At 42.8% G+C, this 19,454-nt stretch overlaps 1 protein-coding gene across 1 annotated transcript; it reads left to right on the forward strand.

Annotated features, from left to right (window-relative positions):
* The first annotated feature begins 233 nt into the window (after window positions 1-233).
* BLMH (bleomycin hydrolase) lies at window positions 234-16,603 on the forward strand. Its single transcript, XM_057371978.1, has 11 exons — window positions 234-528; window positions 902-1,011; window positions 1,647-1,788; window positions 3,005-3,093; window positions 4,370-4,462; window positions 7,930-8,085; window positions 8,600-8,758; window positions 8,856-8,923; window positions 9,326-9,443; window positions 10,829-10,898; window positions 15,609-16,603. Exons 1-11 carry the CDS (start codon window positions 273-275, stop codon window positions 15,758-15,760), a joined length of 1,413 nt encoding a protein of 470 aa, XP_057227961.1. The 5' UTR covers window positions 234-272; the 3' UTR covers window positions 15,761-16,603.
* The last annotated feature ends 2,851 nt before the right edge of the window (window positions 16,604-19,454 follow it).

Raw genomic sequence — 19,454 nt, forward strand, 5'->3', positions numbered from 1 at the left:
CGAGCTCATCGTTACCGCAGCAGTGGGTCGGGGGAGGGAAATTAGCGGCGTGGGGAAAGGGTTACCGGCCCTTCCCGGGGCTGTGAGAGGGGGAATCTAGTCCGGGTGGTGGTCGGAATTGTGGAGGATGCGAGATTGAGGGTTACCTCACCAATGRGCTGGGATGGGGAATTACCGGGGGAGCTGGGCGTTACCGGGGCTCCGGGCAGGGAAAACCTGCAGGGAGGATGCGGGAACCTCGCCGTTATCCCGGTGATGGATAGAGGGTGTGTATGTGTGTGTGTTACCGGGGGTGCGGGGCAGGTGGTGACCCTGGTCCGTGTCCCGCAGGGCTGAGCACCGAGAAGGCCGTCGCCTTCAGCCGGCGGCTGCGGGCCGAGCCGCAGTTCCTGCTGGCCCAGAACGTGGCCACATGCAACGACCCGCTGGAGGTGTGCCTGCAGCGGCAGGTGGTGCAGGACACCGTGCAGGTGTTCCAGCACGCCGTGCCCGCCGAGGGCAAGCCCGTCACCAACCAGAAGAACTCCGGTAAGGGCAGATGGGGCTGGAGGGGGCGTTTAGGGGCTGTCTTGTAATCCTGATTGTCCTCCCGGCAGCGGCGGCCACTCCAGAGCTCTTTGTCTGGGCTTCGGAGCAAAGTTGAATTCCTGCAGCATCTTCCTGAGTTAATAACAGACTTTAGACTTGCAGCGTTTTGCCTCTTTTCTCTTTTGCGTGGTTTAATTGAGACCTGGGCTCGCAGAGGAAGATTTCAGAACTCCTTCTGAGCTTTTTGGTGTTGTAGAACCCCAGCCAAAGGCTCGAGGCAGAACTGTGTCATGAATCTCGTGGTAAAAGAAATTGTTGTGCAGCTCTTGAGCACAGGCGTTCCAGTTTAATTCGTGTTCCTTTGATCTCTCAGGGAGATGCTGGATCTTTTCCTGCCTCAACGCAATGCGTCTTCCTTTCATGAAGAAATACAACATTGAAGAGTTTGAGTTCAGCCAGTCCTATCTCTTTTTCTGGGATAAGGTACAGTCATGCAGGTTGTTGTAGGATTGCTTATGCAATCAGGTGTTAGTGTTGGGACAGAACTTCTTTTAGGCTGGATTGTGTTAAGATATATGAGAARAATCTTCAAAAGTTTTTAAAAAATGTTTTAAATGCAGGTCAAGCGAAGTGGGACTTTGAGCTTGAGAAGAAAGTTGTCAAGATGTTGATGCTTTGGAATAGCAAAATTCTTTTTTTTCAAGAGTTCTGCATATTTCAGAAGTTACTCATTGGAAGTTCAGGGGAAACATGACTGTAACTCAGGTTTCAGTTGTGCTTGTGACCTGATGGGTGAGCTGTGTGCCTGCTTTTCCCCCTAAGGGAAATCAAGCAAATCTAGTACTAGTTTGGGCCAGGCTTCATTGCATAACTTYTGCTTCACATTTCCTGTTCACTTACCCTCCAACTTTAATAAGCTCCTAAATATTTGGTCTGTAACAAAAAATCTTATAGGGTAGCCCTTGGAATGCTGGAGGGGGAAATGAAGACTTCATTGGATGAGCAGACAGTGGCTTYATCTGTTCTATACTTGCAAAGAACTGAATGCTCAGCAATTAATGCATGATATGTCAGACTTTAAAGGTTTTTTTTTTTTTTTTTTAATTTCTGTATTTCAGGTTGAGCGTTGTTACTACTTTTTAAATGCCTTTGTGGAAACAGCTCAGAAAAAGGAGCCAGTGGAAGGAAGACTGGTGCAATTCCTGCTCTCCAACCCCACGAATGATGGTGGACAGTGGGATATGTTGGTYAACATTATTGGTGAGAGAACTGGTCACTAGGAGCCCTTCCTGAAATTACAGCCTGGTTTGGGAGATGGGGAATGGAACAGAATAAGAATTGGAGTTTGAGACCTAGGAATTGGCTAAGGCACACAATGCCATTAACCACTATATTTTTTTAATCAATTACTTTTTTGGGCCAGATTATAAATATCAGGCTTAAATATTGTCTGGCATTTCTTTTGCATATTGCTAATGATAAAAGCTCAGAAGATCGACAGAAATAACTACATAGCCCAGACTTTCCATTTAGTAAGAAGGTTCAATTCTGTTTTACACAAGTCATCAACTTCATTTATTTATATCCATGTACACAATTTTTAGGGCACATGGTGGGGAAAACCCATTGCCAGACCTGGGTGTGTCTACAAAGCAGGAGCAAAACTACTTGGAAGTGCAATCTGAAGTTGATACAAAGATCAGTGAGAGGGAATTGATGTGGAATGTGGCAGTGCTGGTCTTGCAAAGATCCAGCAGAAATGGRATCCTGCCCTGCTGGAGATACTTAATTACAGCAACACTTTCTTTCTTTTGTGTTGTGAAACAATGTGACACCTTTGTAAATCAACAAGCCAATAATACAAATTTAGAATCACAAAAGGAATTTGTTTCTTTGAAGCCTGGAGGTTCTTTTTTTCCTCATCCCATTGCTATAAATACATAATCAGGGCAGAGATTTTGGCTGCTGCTGTTACATCCAGAGTCTTGCACGGGGAGATCTGAGTGGTACTGTAATATGGGAAGCCACTGAGCTGCTGCTGGAGTTTTATAAATGTTGAGGAGGAAAGGAGACTGGCAAGTCAGTTAACCTTAAATAAACTGCATGGAGTGATTCATMGGAAGCCCAGTTTTTAGAGTGTATTTCAGGAGATTAATTTTAAAATGATCACGTTTTCTTTTCCTGGTGAGCAGAGCTTCCTAATTAATTCAGAGCTTTTAAGTGTTGAGTTAAATGATACTGAGCAGTTCAGTGATTCCACATTCTGGGATCCCTGTGGAATGCAGATCAGAGGTCGAGATTCAGTCACAAATTAAAATGTAAACTTCGAGTACTTATAACCTTTAAAAAAGAGCCTTTCCCTTATAATCTCTGCACAAACCCAAACTCTCTTTATCWTTTTCGTGGGTATAAGCAGAAGTGTGAGCATCTGTTGTGTGAAAAAGTCAATTGTTAACCTGTATTTTACTTCTTTTAGAAAAGTATGGTGTTGTCCCCAAGAAATATTTCCCAGAGTCTCATACCACRGAGGCTACTAGAAGGATGAATGAGATCCTGAATCATAAGGTAAAATTGATTTAGATGATATAACTTAGAGGAGAGATGGGAGTGAACCTGCTCCAAAGGTTCCTAACCATCTTATCTTTATTGACCTAAGTGTTAAGCRCATCTCAGCAACTTAAATTAATTTACAAGCAGCCTTAAGCTCAGCGGAGTCTGATGTTTACCTTGAAGCATGAATCAGGAAGGTGAGATCATGGAAGATGTCCATTGCCAGGCTTCAGTAGCTTGAAAKTACCTTTTGTGGTTTTAGTAGCAGTTAGTCCTAATCCTCAGATTTCCAGAGAAGTGAATACTTTGACATGTGGCTGCTTAAATTTGTGTCTGCAAAACCAGCACATGGTGTCTAGGTGTTTTTTTCCACCCTTTCAGTGTCTCATCTCCCTGTATGCCAAAGTTTCTAGAGATGACTGCCAAATTTGGTGGAAAAGATGGGGGAAAATGTTTTTTAAAAACGTTGCRTCTTAAAAAATCAGCTTCCAGTATAGAAGTGCACAGCTTTGTCTGAAGGAAGGTGTTGGCACACTCCCTGAACTGCAGAAATGAATTAGCCTGGGAGATGCTAATGTAGGTAGCTAAATGAAAAAGGCAATTAAGACATCTACAGTTTGCTTGAATTTTTCCAGTTCATATGCTGCATGCTTAGGGAAAACTGCCTGCTGAAATCCACATAAAAAATGCAAAATATGTGGTGGAATGAGCTTAGGCATATTAAATGTTGTTAATGTTGTTCTGGTCCTGAGCATGGCRAATCAGCTGGTCCTGAGGGAGCCCCGTCACTGTTCCTGGCCTTATGGATGGTGACACTAATGGGAAGCTTGTGCTGCTCTGACTGCAGTCGTGCTTGCASTGGGGAAATGCCCCTTTCTTTTCATCACCCAAGAGATCAATTATGCATTAGAATTGCAAAATAAATGTGACAGTATGAAGGAAGTGTGTTCTGTGAGTCACAGAGGTGCTGGTGTGTGTGGATGTTGTGGCATCACTTRTGGGACTGAGAGAAATCAATCCTTAAGAGCTTGATGCTGCAAGCCTCACATCAGTGGTTGGAAAGTGGTAATTGAATTGTGACTATTTGTTATTTTTTTTGTGATATTTTACTTTAAAAGCATTCAATTATCTTGTAATTTTAAAATGAATCAATGTTTAACAAAGCCTGAAAAGTATTTTCATTTTGAAAACAAGTTATAGGAAGTCCTGAAAACAAGATAGGAAGTCCTGAAGCTGATGAGGTGACACCTTTCTTACTCTTTGTAATAAAGTGGTTTTTTTCTTTAAACAGATGAGAGAATACTGTTTGAGGCTAAGAAATACTGTGGAAAGTGGAGGATCCAAAGGAGAACTTTCTGCTGCCATGGACATGATGATAGAAGAGGTAAATAAACTGGTGCCTCTTGTTTAACAGAGTGTTCTCAGAGCTGTTTGAGTGAATTTGTTCTGCGGTGGCTTGTTGCTTACCTCCTTATTGCTTAATGAGTTTTTCTAATCCTTCCAGACAAATATTTTGAATCCATAAATTTCAGAATGATGATATTTTASAGGCATCTGCCCCTTGCTGTAGGAAAAGCAGCATTTTGTCTCTTGAGASATCAAAGCAGTGGCCTGTCAGGCTCTTATTTATAACAGGAAAGGTTGAAATTTGCATTCTGGTGGCTTTGAATGCAAATCTTGCAGCACAAGTGCTGTGCAAAGATTCCCCACAAGAGAGCAGAAAAGAACCACAAAAGGGAGGTGTCTGCATGTGGCTGAGTCCAGCTGAGGTCTGGTCCTGGGGGCAGCAGGGGAATGAATTGCAGCATGGTTTTGGCTGTGAATTGACTCAATCACTGTMATTGTGTTTGTGTTTCCTGAATCTCCTGCTCATACAGACCCATGTCATTTTTCTCATTCTGTGCTGCTCATACTTGATTCTTAAACTGTCAAAAATAACTCAAACTTGGAGGTCTTTTAGTGTGACCAAGTGCATTCCCTCTAAAAAAAGTACATATCTAATTTATTTCAAACATACAATGCTAAGTGACCCAGTGGTTAAATATATGTCTTTTGATGMGTAAAGAAATCAAATGTTTTGGTGTTGTGTGGTAGTTATTCTGCAATTCAGTGAACATGACTTCTAGGCAGAACCTACCTTGGGGTATTTCTGTTAAGTTTTTGGCAGTTTCTTATTGATTAATGTCCTGTTTTGGGTTTTTCAAATTCATCTTTGCACTTCAAATAAAATCCTGTAGCTTCTTTTTATCTAATTTTAAGGCTAGGTTAAAAGAAAACTGACTTGTGTTCCTTGGGTTTCGTCAAAACTTGTGAAATTTGCACCTCAAGATGAACAGAATGCAGTGCTCTGAGCCTATCCCAGAGTGTTGCATATCACCACTTAGTTCTGAGACTAATTAGTGTAACTTACTCCAGTGTGTGTCCAAAACCCCCTCGGGGATTTTGCAGCAGACATCAAAAGCTTCCTAGAGATCGTTCTTAGGGCAGCGACACAGTTCACTGCTAAATGTTTCTTCAGTTATTTAGAGCCTCTTGCCCTCTGATAAAAGATCCTAGAACTGATATTAAAGGTTATTAATTGTTTGCAGTTTGTTCTGTAAAAGGTTGTGCTTAATTCTCTGATGTTAACACAGCGTTTTCTCCTGTGGTAGTAAAGATGGTTTGCATTTATTTAGGTGTGTGTGAGTGCTATTGCCTCTGAGTTTTTGTGGCAAAGCAGAGCTTGGTTTTGTTCTGGGAAGTTTTATTTGCATAGCAAATCTTGGTTTGCTCCTGCTGGGAGCAGCACTCAAGCTGAAATGGGGCAGTTGTCCKGGAACACAGGATTAAATATTCACTCCAGAACTGTACAAACATTCTTATCAAACCAGTGCACAGCAGGTCAGAAGTTGAAATCAGTGCAGTTCATGCGATAGAATTTTTCTTCCTTTACTGTTCTCCTTTGTAGCCTCTTCCTTATCAGGAGTGTCCTCCTTTTCCCCTCCTCATTCATTTTGRGGTTTAGCCCAAGCCACTATATCTTTGCTTTATCTTGGTTCTAGTTGTCACTAGGGTAATGTAAGTCACCTTCCAGTTTAAATATGCTTATTTTGTTTATTGATAGAGGAAGCTTGTGAGATATGAAGAGAGTGCCTGTGTTGGGTGTGGTGGCAAAACAATTGAGGGAGACCATTCCCAGGCTCCAGTGCCTCTGTTMACTGGAGACTTCTGTCTCCATCATTTTCCTTCCTCTGGCTGGAGCCCGTGGTTGCTGCTCTCYCTTTAGGCATTTTTCTTGCTTATTTTGTGTTCATGGCTTCATCTCTCAGCACTTGTGGTTATCTGAGGTAATGTGGGTGTAGTCACAGCAAATGGTACCTTTTGTGCAGTCTGTGCAAAATTAAATATTTATAGTAGTTCAGRGCTTTATATTTGCTCTTTACCATATTTATTGAGAAATGTGTGAGTTCCTACAGTAGAAGCCTTATGCCCACACCCGTGTTTCAAGCTGTAATTAATCTTTTCACTTGTTTTTTTAAATTGCTTGGAGCATTTACTTTAGATGAACATTGCACTCCTTTTGCTGTCAGCACAAAGAGCACATTGACATAAAGCCTGCTCTTATGGAGCCTTAGGATCAGCTAAGCCAGCTCCAGAAAGAGTTAAATTGGCTTTGGAAAAGGTATTGTGTCACCTTTCCTGTGGAAAGTGTGAAGACTGCCAGGCTGGGAAAGCTGGCACAGACCACAGGAGCTGGATCCCAGTGCAGAAGGTGCTGCTGAGATTTGATTCCCTCTCCTCTTATTTTAAATAACATGATAGTTCCTTGCAAGRAAGAGACTTGTCTTGTACTCAAGACATGCACACAGCTGAAGATCAGTGTCAGCTGAAATAAAACAGATTCAAACCTGTTTAACTGTGATTAAATTCCCTGTCCCCAGAGTACCTGTGGCAGGTCCTGCTCAGGATCTCTAAAGACACTCATGTGGTTACACTGCCAGTGTTGGCACATTTTCTGATAAGCCCTGTGAAAAAGTACAGTAGTGGTTCTGAAGTGCAGTTTCATATTCTGATTTTCAGGGAGGCTGATGACTTGAAATCTGGTCAACTTTTTGTGCTAAAAATCCAAAGATAGCTGCCAGCTGCAAGGGATGTCACAGACAGCAGGCAGGGAGCTGGAATTAAATCACATAACCTGCCAGCTCAGCCCTAAACAGAGATGTTAAATGTATTAAAATAGATGAGGAGATTTTTCTGTGCTTTTGAAAAGAAGCAAAGGCCCATCTTTGAAATCCAAATGCACATTACAGTAAARAAGGAATTGGTACAGGGAAAATACTGGGATAAAATGCCCAAGTTAAAAGGTCTGTTTTGTCTCTGCATGGGGCAAACCACCTGATGGAGCAGGTGATGCTGAATGCTCCAAGCCTTTCTAGAATCAGTTTGATAAAATTTCTCTYGCAGTGTTGGAGGAGCTGCAGAATTACTTATGAAATGTAATGAGGCTGGGCAGTGTCTTGGTTTTTGCTTTTGGCTGCTGCATTCCTGGGATAACCTGGAATTTGTAAGCTTCTGTTTTGCCTKGTGGTTTACCTGAGAACACAGAGTTCTCAGGTTCTCAGTGAGAGTGGAGAGGGAAGCTGTTGATTTTCCTTTCAGGWGGGTTTTGAACTGCTGAACCACCCAGATTTCAGGAGCTGAATGCAGACAATTGATGTGTGTTTTATTCACRTGTTCAAAGGTGACCGTTAAGATCCCGTTTCTCCAGCTGGTTCTCACATGGAGAAATCCATGCTGCAGTTGCATTGCTGTGGTAGGAGAGGCACACCTGCATGTTCCAGCAGGCTCACAGCTGTTTGCTCCTCTGGGCAGGTATTCAGAATAGTGAGCACTTGCCTGGGCAACCCTCCGGAGACTTTCTGCTGGGAGTTCCGGGATAAGGAGAAGAACTACCACAAGTATGGCCCCATGACCCCGGTGCARTTCTACAACGAGCATGTGAAGCCTTACTTCAACATGGAGGACAAGGTTGGGGTTGCTGAAAGCTTTCCAAGACCTTTTTTTTTTTTGCTGCTAAACCACTTATTTTCCACTGTTCCAGTGTCTGTCCCCACTGTAGCTGCAGCATGTGGGATGGGCACTGCTTGCCCAAGTCCCAAGAGATGGTTCTGTGTTTATTCTCCCTGTTGTGCTGTTTGTGCCCTACCCTTCAATTATCTGGGTTATTGTGTTGCAGTTCCACAATGGTTTTGTAATGATATAAGATATGCAATGATCTAATCAGTYGTAAGATGTCATAAGGCAGATGTTAGAGAAGGAATAACATGCAGAGCTGCTCTGCCACAGTTACAAGGTGAACTTGTGAAAAAAAAAATCCTCACAAGCACAACCTTAAAAAACCTCTTATTTCAGCCAAGTGGCTTGTTTGCTAATGGGGCAGACAGCTGGCTGGGACTAAAGCTAATCCCTGAAATCCTTCTAGAGTCACTCCTCAAAGATTTCAGCTATGTTGCACCTTATTTTATGACATCCTCTTTGGCAGATTTGTCTAGTGAATGATCCTCGGCCCCAGAATCCCTACAACAGGCTCTACACAGTGGAGTACCTGGGCAACATGGCTGGAGGGAGGAAAACTCTCTACAACAACCAGCCCGTGGATGTCTTGAAGAAATTGGCTGCAGCATCTATTAAGGATGGCGAGGTGGGTTTGGTGTCTCTTTGTGGATGGCACAGTGCAGCCCATGCCATGTAAAATTCCTGGGATTTGGCCCTGACATGACCCTTTCTTGTCTTTACAGGCTGTGTGGTTTGGCTGTGAYGTGGCAAAGCACTTCTATGGCAAGCTGGGAATCAATGACCTGAATATGTGAGTAGAGAATCAAACCAGAATGCCATTTGGGGTACTCAGTGAGGACATGAACAGTCCTTTAGCTGCTCAAAGAACTAATTTGTACGTGCTTCAGATTATATACCCCAAAAGACTATATTTAATTCAGCAGCAAGAGAATTTTTTTTTCACTTGTTAGTTAAATCTGAATCCTTTAAAGATGCAGTACAAGTAGTTGTTAAATATTCTTATTTAAATTGTTGCATACCTTGTGAGAGAAACTCCTAAGGGGATCAGTCCTTGCATTTATTCTGACATTAAAATTGGCTGAATTCGTGTGTCTGTGCACTGTCCTGGCACAGGGCAATCTCCTGATTCCCTGACTTAGTCAGAACTCTCCCTGCCTTGTTTTTTGATATGACTTGTTTGGCTTTCTGGTAGATTTAATCATGAGCTGGTGTTTGGAGTCTCCATCAAGAACATGAACAAAGCAGAACGGYTGATCTTTGGAGAATCCATGATGACCCATGCCATGGTGCTGACGGCTGTCACTGAGAAGGTAGAGTCTCCCTCCTGGAGTTCTGGTGCTGGCAGGGATSTGTTGGAATATCCTGGCAGCTTCTTTGTCTCCTGGGCTCACTCAGAGTGTGCCACAACCCCCTGCTGCACAAGGCCTGGTTGTTTATTCCCTCTGTGTTGTTTGTGTCTGAGTGTTCAGARCTATAAATATTTAACAAGGAAGGAAGAATTTTAGACGTGTCAAAGGAATTCTTTCCTTTTGCCCAAAAACTTTTATTGGACAACTGCTGCATKGTTAGTCCAGTCTGTCCTAGAGCCTGAAACTTCTGTTAAAATGCTGGTAGGAGACACTTTGCAACAGTGTGAACCTCCTGCAGCTCCCTGGTATGTGATCTCTCTGACCCCTAATTAGGGAAGGGAAGTGGTGTCCAGCACAGCTCTGTGGCAAACAGCAGGCTGAGATGAATCCACAGCTAAATCTGCTCCTGGCACCATAACAAAGCACATAATGAAGGAAAAAGAGCCATGTAAAAACTCCCAGCTCGGGGTTATCTGCAAAGCTGGTGCTTCCATTTATTTCCAGAAGTTGTCATTATTAAAGTTTTCTTTGAAGTGRTCTCTTCCTGTCCAGCTTGACCTTGGCTGGAGAAATAACAGCTTGCACACAGCACTGAACAAGTTTGCCTGAGCTGTGGAGTTTTGAGACTTGAGATGGAACTGCTGAGTCATGAGAATGTTCCAAGTTACTTTTTACAACTCAATTTAATTTTTTCCTGTTTTCTGCATTCTGAGCTCCTAATGCTTCMGTTGTGTATCAGATTGCATGAAAACTTTTCTAAATAGCTTTTCTAAATGAAAAACAAAGAAAATTTTTGTAGTGGCACTTCTTAGAAGCCTTAATTGAAAGGGGTTTTGATAAGATGAGTTGTAAAATGTAATATTTTTGATTTACCTACTTTTTTATAAAAAGGCATTGAAGATTAAAAAAATCCTATTACAATTTTACAACATCAAAAATTGATGTGGATTAAATGCCCCTTTTGGTTAAAAAGTTACAGTATGTGAATGTGCTCATCCCAGTTTCTGTCTGAGAGCATCCAGAGCTGACATCCTTGGTCTGGGAGCCCTTGAGTATCTCATCTTAAGGGATATTTTATTTTCAAGTGACAATAGAAGCATTACATCAACATTCCATTGAATATTAAAAATGGATTTATGGGGTTTTTTTCAGGTTAGTTTTTTGTATTAAAATATTTTAATAGCTAAGCACCAGRCTTGGAGCTGTGTGCTTCAGGTGGATTCTTCAAGGGTTTGCACTTGCTCTTTYTAATGCTGTTCTGAATTCTGGATTTGGATGTGGCAGGGTTGGCTGYTCAGATCTGGCCCCTCCTTCATACTGAATGACATGGGCTTGTTTTGTCACAGGATGGGCAAGAAGATGCATTTGAAAAATGGAGAGTGGAAAACTCCTGGGGTGAAGACCGTGGCAATAAAGGTAATTTACAGTCATGGGAATAGAAAGCTGAATGTAGTGTTTGGAAATAAGGATGTGGAAGGGACAATCCARTAACCAAAGTGGTTTGTGTATGGAAGGCATGGGAAGATCCTGATAGACTTTATCAAAAGCTCATACTTTGATAATGAAGGAATTAAAATTTGATAATTTAAGATTGTTCAGTTTATTGCTGTGAAGCTGCTGATGTTTTTAAGCTTTCATATCAGTTTGCTGTTGATCCCAAGTACATTCCCAGCCATTATCCCTGCCAAAAACCCCAGCAGCTGCAGGAGTTTGCTCTCCCTCTGTCACACTKGTCAGAACCTTGGCTGTTTTGTTGCTCATAATCCTTTGCTGCAGAACACAAGTGTGGAAAATCTGGCAGCATGAGTCAAAAAAACATGGTGGCACTTGTTCTGTGAGATACCAGGAATTCCTGTGGGTGTGTAACCAATCTGCTCAGAAAGGGACAATAGATAAAGGTTTGGCAGTATCAATAAAATAGGATCACTTCCAAGGACTGTATAGGAATGCTTTTTCTTTCTAGTACAAAGGGAGAAATAAAGGCTTTGCTGCACCATTTTTAGAGGTACTAAAGCTTTTGATAACAGCTGAGCTTTAATCTGTACATTGTACTTGGGCCACCAGCTGGCTGTGGCTGGTGGTACTGAATAACCTTCCTGAGCCATGTGAGAAACTCAAGTGGTTTTTGTTTTCTTTTAAAGCATTGTTTATCAATCACTGCAAAGCTTTCTTACTGGTTTTGTAAATGAGGAAATGAAGGGCATGGCTGGTCCCAGCTTGTGCTGTGAACAGCTGCAGTGCAAACTGTTCTAACTCCAACAGCTGGCTATGGAAAAAAAAAAATTAAAATATAATTCTGGCTGCCTTTTTGAAATTGCACCAAAGCCATGAGATGCAGCCTCCCTGCAATGTTCCTCCCTGGTGTGGCTCTGAGAGCTGTAGCAGGGCCCTGGAGTGGCACCTGGCAGCAGTGTGGGCACAGCCCTGAGTCCCAGCTCAGAGGTGCTTTAGGAAACTGCCTCCCTKCTCATGGAAACTGGGAATGASCWCAGGGTGTTTCTGTGCTGGTCTGAGGGGCAGCTCTGACCTCCCCAGCCCTTTGCTTGGGGCTGGTGATGTGACACAGTCCCTCTCTGCCCTGCCAAGGTCTGTCAGCTTTTCCTACATGGAGTGGAGGGAAACTCCATGATTTTTGTCATCTCCTGGATGAGACAGGCCGGATGTGGGCTCAGCAGTGGCACAGCCTCAGTGATGAGTGTGCCATTCCCTGTGTGTCCCAGGGAATAACAGTCCTTGCTGGCCACATTTTTTCTGCAGCATATTAATTTCAAATGTTGTGCTTGTAAGACTTGGTGTGGCAGAACTTTCCCAGGATGTCTTGATTTTCTTCTGGGAATAGACTATTTCTGGAAAACTGTTTTAGGATGTGGTCTTATTTATAAGTTTTTTGATAACATGAACAACTCAGAGGAAAACACAGAATATTCTTGGAAAAGTGTCTTAATTTATGTTGTGGCCTCTTAGTCTTRCAGTGGTGTCTGTTGTGAGTTAACTGTATCCATCCACAGAAAAATACTCCAATAAACATCTTCAGTCTTGATAAAGCAATGAAACTGATGACACTCAGCCCTTAAGGCTCAGCAGTGTGACAGTGGTAAAATGTCCTTTGAATACTGGATTAAATAAAGAACCCAAATCAATACTGAGGTAATGTGAAAAGCACGGGGCAGCAGCTGAATCCTGACACTGCTATAAGTGGTACCTGCTGGGCTGGGGCTGAGCAGAGGCTCTGTCCTGCAGCATCCAAATAAACACTCACTTTCCAAGAATGAATTCTAGAGTCAGGTAAGAGGTCCTTTGAAATAAAGTAGGACCCCAGAGTGACTTGAATAAACCCTGCCTTACCTTGTCCCCGTGCCATCTGGGTGACCTTTGGGTGAGTCACTGTCCCTTATCTGCTTTGTACCAGGGGACATCAGAGTCTCTGGAAAGTCTTGCTCCCTGAGTGTACTTTGTTTTGCTTAGGGAGTTGCCTGGAAAAGTGCCTTGACAGAAAATCCCATCAGAATAGGAAGCTTGACTCTATTTCAGACTGCTTTTTTTTCAGGGAGGTGAATCCCTGAATGATTTTCTTGGGTATGACCAAAYAAGCTGCTCTGGAGCAAAAGGCGGTTGGACATGGTCCCCAGGGCTCCTTCCCAAGCACTAGAAGAGGTAACTAAGAGTCACAGAATCATTTAGGTTGGAAAAGACCTTTTAAGGTCCAAAAGAGTGCAGCTGTTCACCCAGCAATGCCACATCCCCACTGAACCATGTCCCCAAATGTCACATCTACACATCACTTAAATCCCTTCAGGGACTGTGACTCAACCTGATGGGGTTTCTTCTCCTTCCTGCCCTGATTTTTCACTCTTCAGTGTCCAGCTGGTGTAGGAGGGTGAGGATTCAGAGTTTGTCTGACCAGTCTTGCTGTGCCAGTGAGTCTGTGTCTCACTGTCATAAGCCTTAAGATAAGAGTTAAGATTTTTACTTTATCTGCCTTGTTAAGGAATTGGGAAGCCATACTTGGGTAAGTCCAGCCCAAGAAACCAGAATCCACATCAGTGCAGAGTCAGCCAAGAATGATGTTAAACTTGGCACRTCCCAGCTGAGGCCCAGTTGGGTGTGGGGGATACGAGTAAAGCCCAGCTCCCAGGATTTCTTGGACAGGAGGATCAAGGGTCCAGCCTGCAACAAAACACCAGAGACTGGACTTGAGTCATTAAACAAGCAAATAAATTACTTTTCTGGGGTGGAAAGAACAGTGTTTTTTCAAGTGGAATTGCTCCAAGTACAGTCCAAGGTGCCACCTGTTGCCCCTGATGGGAATATGGAGCAAGGCTGGATGGGGACTCCTGGTTTGGGAATTATGGGATGGAGTCAGTTATGTTCACACTGCAGAGTGAGCAGAACTGAAATCTTGTGGCAGTGCTTGTCCTGGAGAAAGGGAACCCCTGTGAACCAGCCCAGCTTTGCCTCTCCTAAGCATTTAGTAATTACATTTATATGTGTTGTAAAAGTGGTTTTGGAACCCTGGGTGTTTTTCCTCAAGGAATGAACACAGATGCTGACAAACATTGCTTGTTTTCTGAGGTAAAAAAGTCACTTCCCAGTCAAATATTTCCTTTCTGTTTTGTTGGCACCTTTTCAGCCACACAGGCAAGTTTAATTACTCTAGTATTTGTTCTGGAGACACACAGGACATCATTACCTAAMTTTGAACCCAGTTTATCCCATCAGATATCTTTTTTTGAAAGCAAGCAAGAGGGGAATACTAAATCACACCATGGAGAGGGGTCCATCTGCTTGTTTTGGCAAGGARAGAGCTTTTTTTAGGATACATTTCCAGCTAGAAGTCAGTTCCCTTTGCGTTTTCCATCTCTTTTATTGGATGTTGCTCCCCTGCAGGAAGGCATTTCAGGGATTTCACTGGGGGCACCCAGTGTCTGTTTGTGCATCTCTCATCCCAGAAGTGCCCTGTGCCAGAGGCCCTGGGAATTTGCTCTTCCCAGGCAGGAATTACAACACAAACACAGGATGGCTTCTGCAAGGTCGTCTGGGGACTGTCAGGACTTTCCAGGTGTCTGTGGGATGTGTTTATAAGGCTCTGCAGTGCCCAGGCCACCCCAAAGAGTGACCTGAGTTATTTGCATGTTCTGAAGTCGTGCTYGGCGCTTCCTCCTCGCTCAGACGCCGCGATCCCAATCGGCTCCGAGGGACAGGATGTCAGAGGCAGAGTTCATTAATCCTCTCAGGGTGCAATTACTTGTTGGCTCTTGGGAGTGAGAGGTTTTTGTGTGTCCCAAGAACTCATATCCTGAAGAGTGGRTAATCAAGGCAGCTTCTTTTGGCAGTGTTTCCAAAATGGCTTCTAGCTCGGGTTWCGGTTGATAGGGGTTTTAATTTATGGGGATTATCTGATCTCTTGCTTTAGAAACAAGATGGTGTAGATAGATGCATTTATTGTCCATATTCTTTGGACATTTTCTTGTTTCATTTGATTGTGTGGTGATACTGTATAAGGACACGGGGAACTTTATTATATAAAGCCTTCTCATCTCTCTGCTAAACGCTTCTTTTCTCCCAGCCACTCTTATTTTCAGTTCACCTGGAATAGCTTGTTTYCAAGGGAAGCTCTCTGCTAAAACCTCTAAAATGACTTCCCTCACTCCCAGTTCAAAGGGTATTCACTGTAATTTTTGTATTAAGGGAGAAAGTTAAGATTTAGTTTAGCCTAAGTGTGATTTAAATGGCTTTGTGGAGAGCAGTGGCTGCCTCAYACTGCAAAAACTAAACCAACAAAGTGTGCTTAAAACAGATTGATATTCACCTGGAAAATTCCAATACCTCAAAGAGATTTAAGTAATTTTACATTCTGCCTTAAAGGCTTTGTAATTCCCTTGAGTATTCTCAATGCCTATTTTAACAGASCAAACATCAATGATGGATATTCAGKGTCTTGTTTTTCCTCGTGGCCTTTCAGTGCACACGAAGTGCATCCTGTTAGCCTTTGTTAACTTCCTCGAGATATTTTTTTTGTATGTTTTGAGAGATAACCAGCATGACCAGGCCCTGTTTAATGCATCATTCATAGGTGAGGCTTGTCTGTGCCTGCTTTTCTGCAGTGATGCTGTGTTTTGCCCCCAGGGTACCTGATCATGACCGATGACTGGTTCTCCGAGTACGTGTACGAGGTGGTGGTGGACAAGAAGCACGTGCCCGAGGAGATCCTGGCCGTGATGCAGCAGGAGCCCATTGTTCTGCCAGCCTGGGACCCCATGGGGGCTTTGGCCAAGTGAAGCACAGARCATTTGGCTCCTCGTGGTCATCAGAAGTAGCTGCAATAGAGAATTCCAGTGGTCGGAAGCCATAGCCAAACRATAACGTGACCGAGCCCTCGGCTGGTCCCTATTCCTGAAATGTAAGTTAAGGATCCTTGGGAAATAGCGCTTCACTGATCCAAGCTCTCAGACAGGCTACTCCAAAACTCAAAAGGGAAAAGGAAAAAAAAAAMMCAAACCTCAGAATGAAAGCATATGATAAGTGCTGTCAATGGCAGATTGATTTTACCTTAAATTTTTAATGCGAATCAGCATAGTAATGTAGTAAAATTATTTTGATCGGTGTTTTCCCTAGAAAAATGGGCATTAAGGGCCCTTTAGAATTAATAGTTAGATGATTGTTAGAGCAAGCATATTGAGATAATTAACTAATTATGATCTGACTTGTCCTATAAAAGAACTCCCAAAAATATTTTATATATTTACATTTTTAGTTTTGCTGAAGTTTTGGAGGGGACATATKAATTGAAACTGCTGAAAATGACCTTTAGAAAATTTTCTCTTCCAGCAGAATTGGGGAAGGGGGACTGTTTCCTTGAGGKGTCCAGTCCCACTTGGTTTTATTCTTCCATTATTGAGCTGGGACTGGATAATCCCCCCAAGACCCAGTGCTATGTCTGTGTGCACAGGAGCGCTATTTTTCAGTTCTTTAAGCAAGAACAACCATAAATATGTTCACAGGTGGAGTTAGTGTCATGCTCAACAGAAAAACCAAYGTTTTAATTGCTGCATTTTATTTGGTTGTTTTAAAAAAACAAAGATGGTGCTATGAAGCTTTTGAATAAACACTTTCTAAAGTGACTGGGGCAGTTCTGGTTTCTTTTCTGGAAGAGAAGGATGGAACCAATGGAATGGGAAGATGTTGGTGACCTGCAGTGAGGGTGTGGTGCCTCTGTTACAAACCTTTCACAAGAGGCTGTGGGAATGTCAGGAATGGCCCTGGTGGGGCTGAGCCTCCTTTGGGCAGGGGGGTGGACCAGGTGATCCTCCAGGGACCCTTTTGGGGTCTCATGCAGAGTGTCCAGCTCACGCTGTCACTGGAGTTGAGGGCAAGCAAACAATTCTTGCTCTCCCTGGTGGCTCTGACACAGAGCCAGGTCTCTTGGAAAGCTCTGTTACACACAATATTTTGGTTATGACTAATGCATGTGTTGTTTTGGGGGCTTTTTCCTCTTCCAAAAGGTCACTAATTTTAGTCCTTCAAGTTCTTTCTACTTATGACTTTAAYACCAGTTCTTCTGTTTCCTCTGTGCTCTAGCAGCCAAGGAGAATTAACTTTTTCTCTAGACTTTAACTGGATTTTTTTTTTTTTTGCTGGTGGTAGCACTGATGAAGATTGAGTTTGCTAAACTAAAAACTGATTCCAAGCCAGTTTTTGTTAGTTTCAGTATTTAAAAGTATTGTCCAGCAGGTGCTTATCTCCCCAGTTCGTGCCCAGATATTTCCCTGTACAGTTTATACAATAATAATGTGTTTTTTTTTCCTTTCCTTCAAATAAGCACAGAAAATCCACATGGCTAAAACACATTATGGGGAACTAAGCCATTCTGGCAGCAACACTTCTGCCTTCATGCCCTGCAATTTTTAAAGTTCTTTCCAAGCTGGAATTGGGAAGGGGAGGGGGAATGCASATGCCAAGGTGAGAGCTGTGGTTTTTCCACTGTGAGGATTCTGAGTTTCAACAAAGCTGAAGTTGTGAGCTTTGTGCTGGTGCCACCAAATCAAGKTTGGTGCTACCTTGGGTTGGATTTTCCTCTGCCTGTGGGAGAAGAGCCATGGGARCATCGGTAAGGATTGGTACCTGCAGGTTCTTGCAATCCATCTCCTGCTCTCTGTCACCTCCCAGGTGTGTGGGGGACASTTCACAGCCCAGGGATTGTTCCCAGTGAGTTGTTCCAGCATTTCTCCAGAGTGTGTGATGGAGGAACAGGCCACTTAACCCCTGGCAGCTCATAGGAAATGGTTCAGAGATGATAAAAAATTAAACTCTTTCCAAGGGCTGGAATGGAAATCATGTGGGAATAAGCCTGGCTTGCTGCAGGTTGTCACTCAGCAAAGAAGGCTCTGTCTTATGAACTGTAAATCCAAACCACGACAAAATTAACACACAACTGCTAAAAAGATGCTGTGGTTAGAATAAAAAAATGGTTTATGCCCACTATTTCAATGCTGATTTCTCCCTTAGTTAATATATAAATATATATATATGTATTTCCTTTGCAAGGCCTTAACTTTTGGATTCTTGAGAAACCAGTCAAATAATTTCCCAGTTTGTCAACAAAACCATGTAAGAACTCACAGTTCCCCTGACAGGTGGTAAATATTGACAGATAATGTTATGAAAGTCAACTGTTTCAGATTTAATCAAATGGCAGAAAATAACAATTCCCAATGAAGAGACTGAGGAGAGGTTAYGTGTAGTGGCAGTTTGTGGGTTCTAGGAATCACATTTCTCCATTGGAATGTGCTCTTAAAACAGTTGTAGTGGAAACAGCAAAACCTCTCCAAAACYCATCCAACTCCCAGATGTGCATCCCAGCCCTGTTATTGTGGAAAATAGCAGGGAAGGCAATCAGAATTTCTTTTGTCCCAAAGCCAATATTAATAGCTTCTAAATGTATTCTGACTGCTAACTAAGGAAAGATGGGAACAAACAAATAYTGCAGGGTTTGTTTTATTTGGAAAATTGTTCCAATCCTTTTATTGGCAGCGAATCAGAGACACTTGCAGGACTATCACTGATCTCATAGTACAGTTGGTACTACTGTTGTGAGGTCACTGAATCACGATTCCCATCCTTGTGCTGCAGCTTCTTTGTCTTGTGTAAAAGTCCATTTTCTTCCTCATTTTTTCTTCCCCTAAATCATCAGGATTTTCCCCACCAATGCACAGAAGATTTCATGAGATTCTGGAACTGGCTGAGAACAGCACCTGAAAGTTTTTTGCTTGTGAGATAAATAAGGTGTCATGAAGTTGAGGGTTTTGCCTGAAATCTCCAGTCTGTTATTTCTATTATTYCCCAAAGGCTCCAGACTGTTTGGCAAGAAATTAAAAACAACCAAAAAAAAAAAAACCCAACAAAACAAAACCAAAACCCAACAACTGCTGTGGAAGACATTAATGAAAAAAACAACTGAACAAAAAGGTCAGGATGAGGCATAGAAGAACCTCCTTTAAGAAGAGGCTGAGATGGAGAAAAACCTCAGGCAAAGGTCACAATSCCTCTAAAACTGTTAAAAACCCAAGATATAATTATGTAAAGAGTAGAGGTACTCTCAGTAGARAGAATTTATTTCTTGCAAGAGGGTMKAAAAAGTGAGTTTGGATAATCCCTCCCAGTTTCCCAGCAGCAGTGAGCTGGAAATCTGTGTGGAATGGGAAAATGCAGATTCCTTTTGCTGTCCATCCTCCCAGGAAAACAAAATCCTGCTCTGCAGAGCACAGGGTCTGACCCACAGCTGGATATTCACACATTAAAACATTGGGCTTGGACCTCCAGAAAGGTTTAGGGAATGGGGCATGACAGAATCTGTGCTTGCAAACCCTCTCAAATAGGGCTGTGGAGGAATGATGTGCAAGGACACAAATTTGTGGGGGTTTTCCTGTCTGTGGTGAAGGGGAAGTTACCATGTCCCAGTTCTGATTATTTTGG

This window comes from Malurus melanocephalus, unplaced genomic scaffold (genome assembly GCF_030028575.1).
Source record: "Malurus melanocephalus ecotype Western Australia unplaced genomic scaffold, MMel_1.1 scaffold_162, whole genome shotgun sequence".
Lineage (NCBI taxonomy): Eukaryota > Metazoa > Chordata > Aves > Passeriformes > Maluridae > Malurus > Malurus melanocephalus.